We start from the raw sequence: 13,357 nt of genomic DNA, 5'->3' as shown, positions 1-13,357 counted from the left end.
AGTCCTTTTAAAAAAAAAAAATCAAAAATTGAAGTTACAGCCAATTTTTGGAGGGTTTAAAGACAGAAATGTGAAGCTTATAACTTTATAAAAGTACTTTCATTCTTCTGTTAAAACTCGTGTATTATTTGAGCTGTAACGTTCTTTAAATCGTCATTTTTACAGTAATTTTAGGGTTTGTTGACATTACATCATCATGGCAATGAAGTTGTAAAATTGGCTATAACAAACAGAAAAGGTTTGTAAGCGATTTTTATTGCACTAAAGCCATTTTAACACAAATATTGTTTACATTTTGTGGATATACTTTTGAAACAGTGAGTATTTTACTTCCATTGTAAGTGCCTTATTGGAATGCAAATTTTTGCTGGGCAAGTTAAAATATATTTTTGTAGTAATCAATATTATGCAACTAATGTTGTCGATTGAGTTGAACTTTTATTGAACCTGAAATATTCCTTTAAGGCTGAAGTGTGTGATTTCTGCACCACCAGCATAACTAAATGGAATTACAAAAATAATCACTGTTTTCAAACAGATTTCAGAAGACTCCCACCGCCCTCGATTTGTTGTTCAAACCGATAATCCTGCACCAAATGCACGCTGTTAATGTTGCTGGACTGGCCGCTAAAAAAACAGAAGCGAATGGAACTTACAATGGAAGTGAATGAGGCCAGTCCATAAACTGTAAAATACACACTGTAACATACTTGTAACTTTGGATATAACTTTAAAGTTGTTTAAATAATAATTTTTACATTTGTTTTAGAATTTGTTGACTACATCGTCATGAAAACAGTTGTAAAATTGGCTATAACTTTACACAGAAAGGGTTAGAAAGTGATTTTATCACTCTAAAATCAAGTTAACATGCATATTGTTTACGTCTTGTGTCTTTTAAACATACTTTTAAAACAGTGAGTATTTTAATGTTTATGGATTTGCCCCATACACTTCCATTGTAAATGCCCACTGTAACCCAGATTTGTGCTTTTTTTAATGAAAAGGAGGGGCAAGTAAAAACATTTTTTGTGGTAATCAACATTATGCTACAAATGCTGTCGATTGAGCTCAACCTGTATTTAACCCAGAATATTCCTTTAACACCCAATAGTTGCTTTCTTGTCCATGTGGTTGAATGAGAATTTTGATCTGCATGGGAAGAACATGCACTGGGGTGACCACTGTTCAGCACCAGGACAAGCAGGGGGCCAAAACTGCAATTAGGCCAGCCAGAGTGCTGCGCCTGGGTCAGCTCTTTCCACCAGCCCTCTTGTCACCACTTGAGTGGGGGAGGGGACATGGCTTGCTGGCTGGGAGCTCAGTGCATTGATTTAGTCTGGGTAATGGAAAGAATGCACCACTCCACACTGAACATTTCCCCCCACTAATACAGCTTACACACGTACACGCAGATCACATGCAAATACTCATCTTTGTTTTCTTTCTATTCTGTGCATCTAATAGCAATCTTTGCTCATACGTATATAGTTAATGATTGGAAAAGCCAACCAACATTTGGTACCATCTTCAGTTCAGATGTGCTGTTCACTAAACAGCTTTGAACTATGATTCATCTCCAGAGCTATTTTACAAAGTAACAATTAACGTCGTCTTCAAATACCCAGCAGGTATGTTTGTGGTCGAAACACATGCAAGGTTGTTTCTTCTTTTCATAAAAAGTGGAATACAAGTTTTCTCCAAATAACAAAAATAGCTGTATTAAGTGTTTGACATGAGATTAAAGGGGACTAATTTACCAGAGCCATGCAGTAAAAGCTAACACAACAAAGAGTAAGAGAGCGAGAGAGAGAGAGCATAATGGAAAAAGGGAATAAGGCCAAGGAGGTGGCAGTGCATACAGGAAGATGAATGGTCCTGTACTGGTCGCACTGACTGGTTCTTGTAATGTGTCAGGAATCTGGCGTCCGCCAGATGTGTGTCAAGTTCATACTGTGGAAAGCCTCTGGAGAAATTTACATTTGGCTGCACTCTGCTGCAAAGAGAGCTAATTACGGAAAGTTGGCAGCCAGCAGAACATCAAGCAAGCTGTGGCAAGAGTCAATGGAAAGAATGAGATTAAACCAAGAAAAATGTGGGGTCATATTTTTTTATTTATTTTTTTGTAAACAAATAGTGTATCTTAGTATAGAATAGTTTCGTTGTACAGTTTTATGTGATATGAGTGGTATGTGTAAAACCATAGGCCTACTATATTTGTTTTTATGTTAGCATAGTTGAGTAAAACCAGGTCAGTTTGAGGATTTTTTTTTTCATAGATTTTAATATTCTGTAGAGAGATAATATTTCTCGATAAGGTTAACTCTCCTCATTGTATATTTTTCTCTCAGTCTGTACCCCCACGTTTACTTTACGGATTTGTGCCTTAAAGATCACATTATTCCAGACCGTTAGGAGTCAAAAGCTTCCACATAAAAAATAAAAATAAAAAAACTGTTGAGAGACAGATAGAAAGATAGTCAGTCAGTCTATCTATCTATCTATCTATCTATCTATCTCTGTCTCTCAACAGTTTTAGATAGATAGATAGATGCTATTATAGGCCTATATGCAGTATTATGACATCATATTAAGTCCTATCTTCCACATCAATAAACATTTGAGACAGACAGATAGATACTATTATAGGCCTATATGCAGTATTATGACATCATATTAAGTCCTAACTTCCACATCAATAAACATTTGAGACAGACAGACAGACAGACAGACAGACAGAAAGATAGATAGATAGATAGATAGATAGATAGATAGATAGATAGATACTATTATAGGCCTATATGCAGTATTATGACATCATATTAAGTCCTATCTTCCACATCAATAAACATTTGAGACAGACAGACAGACAGAGAGCCAGATAGATAGATAGATAGATAGATAGATAGATAGATAGATAGATAGATCCTATTATTGGCCTATATGCAGTATTATGACATCATATTAAGTCCTATCTTCCACATCAATAACCATTTGAGACAGACAGACAGACAGAGAGCCAGATAGATAGATAGATAGATAGATAGATAGATCCTATTATTGGCCTATATGCAGTATTATGACATCATATTAAGTCCTGTCTTCCACATCAATAAACTTCTGAAATACAGACAGATAGATAGATAGATAGATAGATAGATAGATAGATAGAAATGTCATTATGTAAACACGAGTTCCCTCTGGTGGACGGTCCCGCGCATGTCCTCTTATGCAACACGAAGGAGACGTGCACGTGCGTGAGCTGTTTGCCGTCAGCAGTCAGCTTTTCGTTTATAATCGTGACACACGCCTTGTGAGTAGTTTGTTAAAACGTGTACGTTTGGACAACATTCACGTGTTTTTGGCTTGTGTAGGTTCGTTCACATTAATCGATTGAGGTAGTAATTGAAGCAGAAGCGGAGAGTAGACCCGGTTTTTACTGTCCGTGTTTTTGGGAGTCAGGACTTGTAAATCTCTGTAGGCCGCAGTGTCTGAGGTAAGACGGAAAAGGCTAATTGCTACTTACTGCTTGCTATATTTTTAGAATAGTATAACCAGTATTAGCGTTTTATGTGTCACGGGGTTATTGTTGTTATTAAATGCGTTTAATCTTTGTATTTGTGAGATTTAGGGTAGATAACTGCAGCATGTTTGCAAAGACGAAGCTACTTTAGCCAGTTAGCTTCTAAGCTAACAAAGCAAGTTGAAGAATTCTGAACTGAAAGTGTTTAATATCTGGACGAGGTTCAGTGAGATGGATTTATACGGTTGCTATAAGTGCTCAGGGGGTCTAAAGTTATTCGAAATATATAAATAACGAGAATGTTTGAGATGGTGTGTAACATGGAGAACAAGTCAGGAAGCTAAAGTTAAACGTGCGATTTCCTGAACACGTCCAGTCAGAAATACGTCCCGAGTTAAGAGTTTTATTTTCCTGTTTTGGCATGTAATTCAGATAAATGTAGTTTTAATTACGGATATATTTTCAATGCATCCGTTTTCAAATCAAGACTTATTATCTTGTTTTCCTCGCCTGCAGATCAGCATCAACATGGCCGATGATTTGGACATTGAAGCGATGCTGGAGGCTCCATACAGAAAGGTGGGAGTTTATGCAAGTAAATAAACTCGCTCAGGAAACTGTATAGCTTTCATTTGAAACTGCTAACCTGTGTTTTCTCTAAGTCTTTTATTGTCAGTTCAATAACTTTAATGTTTCTGTCATAGTGGTTTCAATGAATAAATTGCCCATCTATCTCTTTTTGTAGACTTGCCTATATCTCACCTCTACTCCCATGAATTCCAGTGTGAACTGTCAAAAAAATGAAGGTAGTAATTGCCCAATATATTAATGTACTGTGGTACCCTTGGTTGAAATACATAGGCAGAATGATTTAGGTACCGCCAAAATAAATACAGTGGATGCACATAAGAGCTGGTATGAACTCTGTGTAGACTTTACTCATATTGTATGCATGGTATTCTTAGCTCCATATTTGTCATTAGAAGTTTCCCTCCTAAATGGGCATCACTGGATTGCATGACTTTAATAGAAATGTATTGTAGTCAACCACTAAAATATATTGGCCTAAAATGTCATAACTTTCAGTGCAGAAATCCTGGAGTTGACATATCCAAGCAAATTGACATTTTTTTCTTAAACTCTTTACACCGCTTAAATTGAGATAAGCTATTCAACTTGTAGACCAAGCATATCTTTTGTCATCTTTTGGGGAAAAATAGTATTTATGTTGAAATTAATGCATGCTGCTGACATATTTATATTTATATATTGATATTTCTGCGGACTTACAAGTAGAAAATGATGGGGCTCAGCATATAGATGACATAGCGTTCACCATAGCATAAAATATCTTGTAAACAATATAGCCTCTTTTAAACAGATGCTGCTCATTGGGTATATTTAAAGAACAACTCAACTTTAGATGGTCTGTGGGAGTCGCTATTACTAAGCCGTGTGAATCCCTGTTTGCTTCAGGGCGAGATGTGTGACTGAGGTGGCATCGAGCTCTTTCAATCCACGAAGGCAAACGGGGTGAAGATCACTGGAATGGCATCCACCACTGGAGCTCGTTTAGTGGCTGGCTGCTTGCATTGCCACTTTGGGTCTTAGGCTCAGATAGCCTTGGTACTGAATCTGTTGGGCTGCTTATTGAATGAACACTCTCTAAAAATGCTATTTTACACACCCGGCATAGCACTAGCACTTGACCTATTGGCCGTATTACCCAAGTAATACAAGCACTAGTATGGAAGAACGACGATGGCAGCCATGTGGTTGGTTTCTTTCTAAAGGTCCCTCTTGTATTTGTCGTCCTCCCACACAAACCCTGTAATTAACTCATATTTAATGATCATATCATATTCTCTTTTGTTCCCATCCCTTCTTTATCCTTACGACTTGAAATGTTTCGCCGTCCTCCTCATGCTGTCTTCTATCGACCCTGCTTAGGATGACAACAAGTCCTTAAGTACCAATGGCCACGAAGAACGGAGCAAGAAGTAAGTGTTTAGTCTTCACACTATTTAACTTCCTAAGTTACATTTTTATTTAATCTGTTAGAAGTACATTTCATAATGTCTGAATTTTTTTCTTGCATAGAACTTTCTCCTAATATTATACCGTCCTTAATGTCAATGTAGTTCTGAAGTAACTTAACTTTTGAATTGGAAGGAAAAAGAAGAGCAGGACTCGCAGCAGAAGCAAAAGCAGGGAGCGGAAAAGAAGCAGGAGCCGCGACCATAAGAAGAGTCATGACCGCAGAAGGAGCCGCAGCAGAGACCGGAAACGTAGCCGCAGCAAGGAGAGACGCCGTTCCAGGAGCAAGGAGCGTGGTGGACGCTACAAAGCTCCTTTGTACGTTAGCCGTCTTTGGTTTTAATTGTCTTGTCAGATAGGTTTAAGATTTTCATGTTTTTCAAAAATATTGTTCTTTGCATGTGACTCTTACTATAGTGAGCACGTTAACCTGAAGTATAAGGTTTCCGCAGTGCTCTTGATGAGTGAAAATGTCTGAGTATTACCAAGTATGGAAAGAGGTTTAGTTGCGGTCTCAATTTATATGTCTGTTGTGAATCATCAGAGAAGTGATGACGATCCCCCAAAACAAGGCATTTGTTGTAATGTATACAACAATTACCATTGTGTTCCCCATTGAAGCTTGCAGTATATATTTAGCATTAGCAGTAGAGTGATAGTAGTAGCTACTGAGATTACAAACCTTGAAAACCTTGTTTTTAAATCACAGTTCTGGGCTGAAATTTAACGGTGGTCCCAGGGGGAAGACTGGCCCACCACCTGCCATCAAACTAAGGTTTCTATGATACTATTTTTGTTGTGTGTGTGTGTGGGTTGTTGCTTGTCCTGTGTATGAGTCAGAAGTGGAAAATCTTTGCAGAAACACTCACAGAAATTCTCTTTCACAGCCGTAGAAGATCTAGAAGTCGCAGTCCTTTCAAGAAAGACAAAAGTCCTATAAGGTAAGCTTGTTTCAGCCTTGAAGACTACATATTTTCCCCCAACTTAATCTTTGCTGATTGTAGTTATTCATGGTTTGTTGCCTTTTTCCAACAGACAGCCAATTGATAATCTCACCCCAGAGGAAAGGGATGCACGCACCGTGTTCTGCATGCAGCTGGCAGCCAGAATCCGACCACGAGACCTTGAGGAATTCTTCTCTGCAGTGGGAAAAGTCTGTGTTTGCACATCTTTGGCATTCTATAATGTTATTTGATTTAGTTGTGGGCTGCTTGATTAGTTCTAATAGTTGACAAATCCATTGACATTTTGTTTTGGAAAATACTTCTGTTGCCCACCCTGCATAGGATTTGTGGCACTGCTAATAACATGGATGCCCGCTAATTCCTTCTGTACTCTTTGAAAGGTAAGAGATGTGCGAATCATCTCTGACCGAAACTCCAGAAGATCCAAAGGAATTGCTTACATTGAGTTTGTGGATTCCACCTCTGTACCCTTGGCAATCGGCCTTTCTGGACAAAGACTTCTTGGAGTACCAATCATTGTCCAGGCTTCACAGGTATTTTATACACATGGGCAAACAAAGTGGAAACATTTTCATAATCAGTAAAAAAAAAAGTTGTGAAGCAACTTCTGTATTTTGATCACCAGGCTGAAAAGAACAGAGCAGCTGCAATGGCCAACAACTTGCAGAAGGGCAGTTCTGGACCTATGAGACTGTATGTTGGCTCATTGCATTTCAACATCACAGAGGACATGCTCAGAGGGATCTTTGAACCATTTGGAAGGGTAAATGGAGACATTTTTTTTTTTTTTATCACTTAGATCTAGCTGATTGTAGGTCGGCAATGGGTCTTTTTTATATATGTTTGTGTTGTTGTTTTTTTTTTTTGTTTTTTTAGATTGATAGTATTCAACTGATGATGGATAGTGAAACAGGAAGATCCAAAGGATATGGCTTTATCACAGTAAGTTGTGTGGACAACCTCAATCAGTCCTTTTTAAACAGCAATAGTATCATCCTGATTTTGAAGCTTTGCCACTAAAATTACAAGGTATAAAGTTTTCTAGGGCTGCCCCCGACCAAAGATTTTCCTAGTCGACTAGTAGGCATTCATTTAAGCCATTAGTCGACTAGTCGCACGCTTATGATATTAAAGTACTTAAATATATATATTTTTGTGGGCATCAGAAAATGGTTTGAGTTCCAGGGCTGAGAAACAATGTTAAGTTGCATTGCTAACATTGTTCTACATTGAGCTTTTAAAATATACATTTTACAAGCGCACGCACGAAGCTAGCCGCAGTGACAAAAGCAAAAGCTGTAATGATCCTAAATGTGTTGGGAAAAACCAGCAAGGAGACTGTCTGAACATTTTGTTAATTTAGAGAGAGAAATGCACATTAGGGTTGTGCCGACAGACAATGATCTCGGGGATTGATGATGGTCAGAGTGATCTTTAAGAGCTGATGCCTTTTGATATCAAGATGATATTTGGCTAGTTTTCTTTAGTTATTAAATTATTATTATTAGGCTATTATCAAATTAATATTACAAATAATTTGCCCGTAGAGAGACAGACACGCGCTTGAAGAAACACTTTATTATATTATTAAGAAGAGATGACAGAAAAGCCGTTATGCGCATATATATGACGTGCTTATAAGGATGCGTGCAGTCTCGTGGAACATGCACATCTAAAAGGTTCTCACTCTTTGTTTCTGTATTCGGAGAATTTTTTTTTTTATTTTTTTTGCAAGAACAGTATCATCTATGAGTGCTGCAAATGACCTCAGACATCTCAGCTCAGGAGATGCTTTGAGTTCAGTTTACTTTATTTCCACAGAGCAGTTCATTGTGAACGCAACTCTGCAGCCTCTCTGTGATTAAATCATAAAATAATACAAAAACACGTTCACCTTGAACCATGGTTTATATTTCAGTGATCATCATCATTATAATTATTATTTTTACATTTATAATTGTTTTTGTCTTCATTTGTGTAAGTAATTTTCTGCCATGATGTTTAGACGGATGCTTGCCTGATGGTAAATGGAAAGGTGCTACTTATATATATTCTTTTATTACTTCATTATTTTAGTTGCTTTTTCGTTTCGTTTGGAGTGCAGTTTGAATTTAGAAATGCATTTAATTTAAGTTTAGTTTTTTTAATTAATACATTTTCAATGCAAAATCACTAAAGTAAGAATATTCACCGATCCCTCAGCCCCGGGGTTTCCGATGTAATTGGATATTGCTATATATACAGGTGCATCTCAATAAATTAGAATGTCGTGGAAAAGTTCATTTATTTCAGTAATTCAACTCAAATTGTGAAACTCGTGTATTAAATAAATTCAACGCACACAGACTGAAGTAGTTTAAGTCTTTGGTTCTTTTAATTGTGATGATTTTGGCTCACATTTAACAAAAACCCACCAATTCACTATCTCAAAAAATTAGAATATGGTGACATGCCAATCAGCTAATCAACTCAAAACACCTGCAAAGGTTTCCTGAGCCTTCAAAATGGTCTCTCAGTTTGGTTCACTAGGCTACACAATCATGGGGAAGACTGCTGATCTGACAGTTGTCCAGAAGACAATCACTGACACCCTTCACAAGGAGGGTAAGCCACAAACATTCATTGCCAAAGAAGCTGGCTGTTCACAGAGTGCTGTATCCAAGCATGTTAACAGAAAGTTGAGTGGAAGGAAAAAGTGTGGAAGAAAAAGATGCACAACCAACCGAGAGAACCGCAGCCTTATGAGGATTGTCAAGCAAAATCGATTCAAGAATTTGGGTGAACTTCACAAGGAATGGACTGAGGCTGGGGTCAAGGCATCAAGAGCCACCACACACAGACGTGTCAAGCAATTTGGCTACAGTTGTCGTATTCCTCTTGTTAAGCCACTCCTGAACCACAGACAACGTCAGAGGCGTCTTACCTGGGCTAAGGAGAAGAAGAACTGGACTGTTGCCCAGTGGTCCAAAGTCCTCTTTTCAGATGAGAGCAAGTTTTGTATTTCATTTGGAAACCAAGGTCCTAGAGTCTGGAGGAAGGGTGGAGAAGCTCATAGCCCAAGTCGCTTGAAGTCCAGTGTTAAGTTTCCACAGTCTGTGATAATTTGGGGTGCAATGTCATCTGCTGGTGTTGGTCCATTGTGTTTTTTGAAAACCAAAGTCACTGCACCCGTTTTCCAAGAAATTTTGGAGCACTTCCATCTGCTGACCAGCTTTTTAAAGATGCTGATTTCATTTTCCAGCAGGATTTGGCACCTGCCCACACTGCCAAAAGCACCAAAAGTTGGTTAAATGACCATGGTGTTGGTGTGCTTGACTGGCCAGCAAACTCACCAGACCTGAACCCCATAGAGAATCTATGGGGTATTGTCAAGAGGAAAATGAGAAACAAGAGACCAAAAAATGCAGATGAGCTGAAGGCCACTGTCAAAGAAACCTGGGCTTCCATACCACCTCAGCAGTGCCACAAACTGATCACCTCCATGCCACGCCGAATTGAGGCAGTAATTAAAGCAAAAGGAGCCCCTACCAAGTATTGAGTACATATACAGTAAATGAACATACTTTCCAGAAGGCCAACAATTCACTAAAAATGTTTTTTTTATTGGTCTTATGATGTATTCTAATTTTTTGAGATAGTGAATTGGTGGGTTTTTGTTAAATGTGAGCCAAAATCATCACAATTAAAAGAACCAAAGACTTAAACTACTTCAGTCTGTGTGCATTGAATTTATTTAATACACGAGTTTCACAATTTGAGTTGAATTACTGAAATAAATGAACTTTTCCACGACATTCTAATTTATTGAGATGCACCTGTATATATATATATATATATATATGTATATATATATATATGTATATATATATATATATATATATATATATATATATGTATATATATGTGTGTGTGTGTGTGTGTGTGTGTGTGTATATATATATATATATATATATATATATATATATATATATATATCGTGAAGGAGGGAACAAAACTAATTTTATTCACACACATGTAGTTTCCCAGATAACGAAATACTCGACCGGTAGAGAATGCACAGTTGAAGTTGGTTCTTTGCCAGAGAGATGTTGACAACTGTTGTAAAGCCATCTTTCAAAAAGTTGAACACACATTTTAATTTCCTTTTTTTTTTTTTTTTTTTTTCAGTTTCATTTGAATTTTTAGTTAAAATAAATAAAAAATAAAGTTTTAAGTTTGAAATCAAGGTGTCTTGCTTTATTGTGTAGGCTTAACCCTAACTCTGCTTAATGAAAATTACCACCTAGCATGAAACCAGCGGTAATTCGTCATTTTTATGTGGAGTATTTTCTGTGACCAACCGATCAATCAAAACTTCGTCAACCAAGACTCTTCTCATCGACTAACCTTTGGTCAACTATCAGGGGGCAGCCCTATAGTTTTCTGACATAAAAGGAGAAGGTTAGTTATGTATCTGCTCGAGCTTATTAGCTTTCGTCTTTTTCTACAGTTTGCTGATGCCGAATGTGCTAAGAAGGCTCTGGAACAGCTTAATGGCTTTGAGTTGGCTGGAAGACCAATGAAAGTGGGACATGTGACAGAGCGAACAGATGCCTCCACTGCCAGCTCCTTCCTGGACAATGATGAATTGGAAAGGACCGGCATTGATCTGGGAACCACTGGAAGGCTTCAACTCATGGCCAGACTAGCTGAAGGTAAGGATTTACTTGCCACATCTGCAAATATAGCTTTCCTACTGTTATAAAGTAAGCACTTAAAGCCATAGGTTTGAATATTGTCACTGCTGGTATCATTTTGATGGAATACAAACTTTTTTTTTTTGTAAGGTACTGGTCTACAGATTCCACCCGCTGCACAGCAGGCTCTTCAGATGAGTGGCTCCATGGTAGCCATGGCTGCAGCTACTGGTGATTTCCTTAACTTTGGGTTCAATAAATGTACCTTGATTTAATAAATGTTCCTTGCATTGATTTAATAGTCCATGGGGTTTGCAATTTAACTTTCTTTTCTTTTTTTAAGCTGCTATGAACCCTGGACTGAGTTTTAACATTAATGTGCCCACAAACCAAGCTTTGAATCTACCGTCTCAACCAATTGCAACACACTGCTTCCAGCTCTCCAATATGTTCAATCCAAACTCGTAAGTAACAGGAGAAATTGGCATGCACTCTTAAAGGAAACTGTGTTTGAGCTGTTTATGACTTGTTGAATTTTAATCATTTGTGTTTATCCTGGTAGAGAAAATGATATGGGCTGGGAAGTTGAAATTCAGGATGATGTCATTGAAGAGTGTAACAAACATGGTGGAGTCATACACATATATGTGGACAAGAAATCTGCGGAAGTATGAGTCTGCCTTGAACATATTGTCATTCATCACCACAATGAATGTGGAGTTTATGCACTCTTATTTAATCTTAAACCTTTGTCTTCATCCTGTCAGGGAAATGTCTATGTGAAGTGTCCCACCATTCCTGCTGCCATGGCTGCAGTCAGTGCATTACATGGACGCTGGTTTGGAGGTAAGAGAAGATGCACTATTTGGAAGAGTTTCGCACAAGGCCTGTCTTTGTGCTAAATGGAGTATAGTGTTAATTTTCATTTAGTAAATCTGCTTGTTCATTTTCTTGTTATTCTACCATTACAAGATGTATTATCAGGGTTCCCATGGTCTTGGAAAACCTGCAAAAGTCATGGACATTTTTTGGTGAACATTTTTCTAGTTACGTTCTGCTCTAAAATATTTCATTGGCTAGATATTGGTCTTGTGTAGAGTAAAAACCTGTTTGTACGCCAAAGTAACGTCTGATTTGTTAGCAAATTATTCTTTTGAGTTGGATCTTTAATGAATCGGTCAAATCACTTCACAAATTGATCTGAATGATTCATTAGCAAATCGTTCATAATGGAGTCTAATTTTTTTTTCTCACATTTGGATATGGAGGATTCATTAGTGAAATGATCAGCAAAATTAGTCAAATTAGTTTGTTTTCTTCCCCTTATCCATTAATCCTAATCCTTATCACAAATGAACAGAAAAGTCATGGAAATCCATTAGTCAAAAGTGGGAACCCTTTATTATGGTCTGATGTCTCATTGATTTTATATTTTTACAGGTAAAATGATCACAGCGGCTTATGTCCCTCTTCCCACATATCACAACCTTTTCCCAGAGTCAGTGCAAGCCACACAGCTTCTTATGCCCAGCCGCCGGTGATCCCTTACCCCTGAACACTTTTCCAGCCATTCTCTTTTTAACTTTTGGACAACAATACCAGTTCTGCAAGCTGTGGCACAGTTGTTTTGTTTCCTTTTAAGTTGGTTACAAAGCCAGTAAGGTAAAAAAAAAAAAGATGTACTTGCATAGTGTCCTTACAGGTCTTTTCAGGCATTGAGAGATGTTCTGTGGTTTAAAAAAACCTTTCCTATGTACAGCCTACTTATTGAATTTTGCCTCTTGAACTTTTTTTCTTCCACATTTATTGTCTTTGTGATATATCTGATTGGCATGTTTCCCACTTTAAGAAGTGTACAATTAGCCACATACAAAATATAAATAAGCCTTAAATAAATTGAAACCCTGCAATTTTGATCAAATACACAACATATTGGATTTTTTGGCTCTATGAGCTGTGGGAACTAAATCGCTGACAAATATCTTTTGTGTTCATCTAGAGACCATAAGGTTTAACAGCATCTTGTTTTTCTAATCAAGATTTGATTTTGTAAAGTCCTTGAAAGTTAATTTCAAATAAAGCCAAAATACTGGGGGAAAAAACAAAAAATTGTTTGATTTGAACCGTTCAATTTGTGGATTCTTATGCTAAAAGGA

At 37.4% G+C, this 13,357-nt stretch overlaps 1 protein-coding gene across 5 annotated transcripts; it reads left to right on the top strand.

Moving 5' to 3' along the window:
• The first annotated feature begins 3,230 nt into the window (after positions 1-3,230).
• Positions 3,231-13,310, top strand: LOC127426301 (RNA-binding protein 39-like). Of its 5 annotated transcripts, none has more exons than XM_051673026.1 (17): positions 3,231-3,496; positions 4,040-4,102; positions 4,269-4,329; positions 5,474-5,523; positions 5,696-5,878; positions 6,270-6,335; positions 6,448-6,501; positions 6,596-6,713; positions 6,906-7,058; positions 7,151-7,288; positions 7,402-7,467; positions 11,015-11,219; positions 11,352-11,432; positions 11,545-11,665; positions 11,764-11,869; positions 11,969-12,047; positions 12,642-13,310. In XM_051673026.1, exons 3-17 carry the CDS (start codon positions 4,324-4,326, stop codon positions 12,740-12,742), a joined length of 1,527 nt encoding a protein of 508 aa, XP_051528986.1. In that variant the 5' UTR covers positions 3,231-3,496; positions 4,040-4,102; positions 4,269-4,323; the 3' UTR covers positions 12,743-13,310. The 5 variants fall into 5 exon arrangements, with proteins under 5 accessions (XP_051528986.1, XP_051528983.1, XP_051528988.1 ...); XM_051673027.1 differs by having other exon boundaries at positions 3,237-3,313; XM_051673023.1 differs by lacking the exon at positions 4,269-4,329.
• Positions 13,311-13,357: the final 47 nt, after the last annotated feature.

Source organism: Myxocyprinus asiaticus, chromosome 35 (assembly GCF_019703515.2).
Source record: "Myxocyprinus asiaticus isolate MX2 ecotype Aquarium Trade chromosome 35, UBuf_Myxa_2, whole genome shotgun sequence".
In the NCBI taxonomy this organism is placed as follows: Eukaryota; Metazoa; Chordata; class Actinopteri; order Cypriniformes; family Catostomidae; genus Myxocyprinus; species Myxocyprinus asiaticus.
The sequence above is the reverse complement of the archived record's forward strand: the minus strand, read 5'-3'. Positions and strand labels throughout refer to the sequence as shown.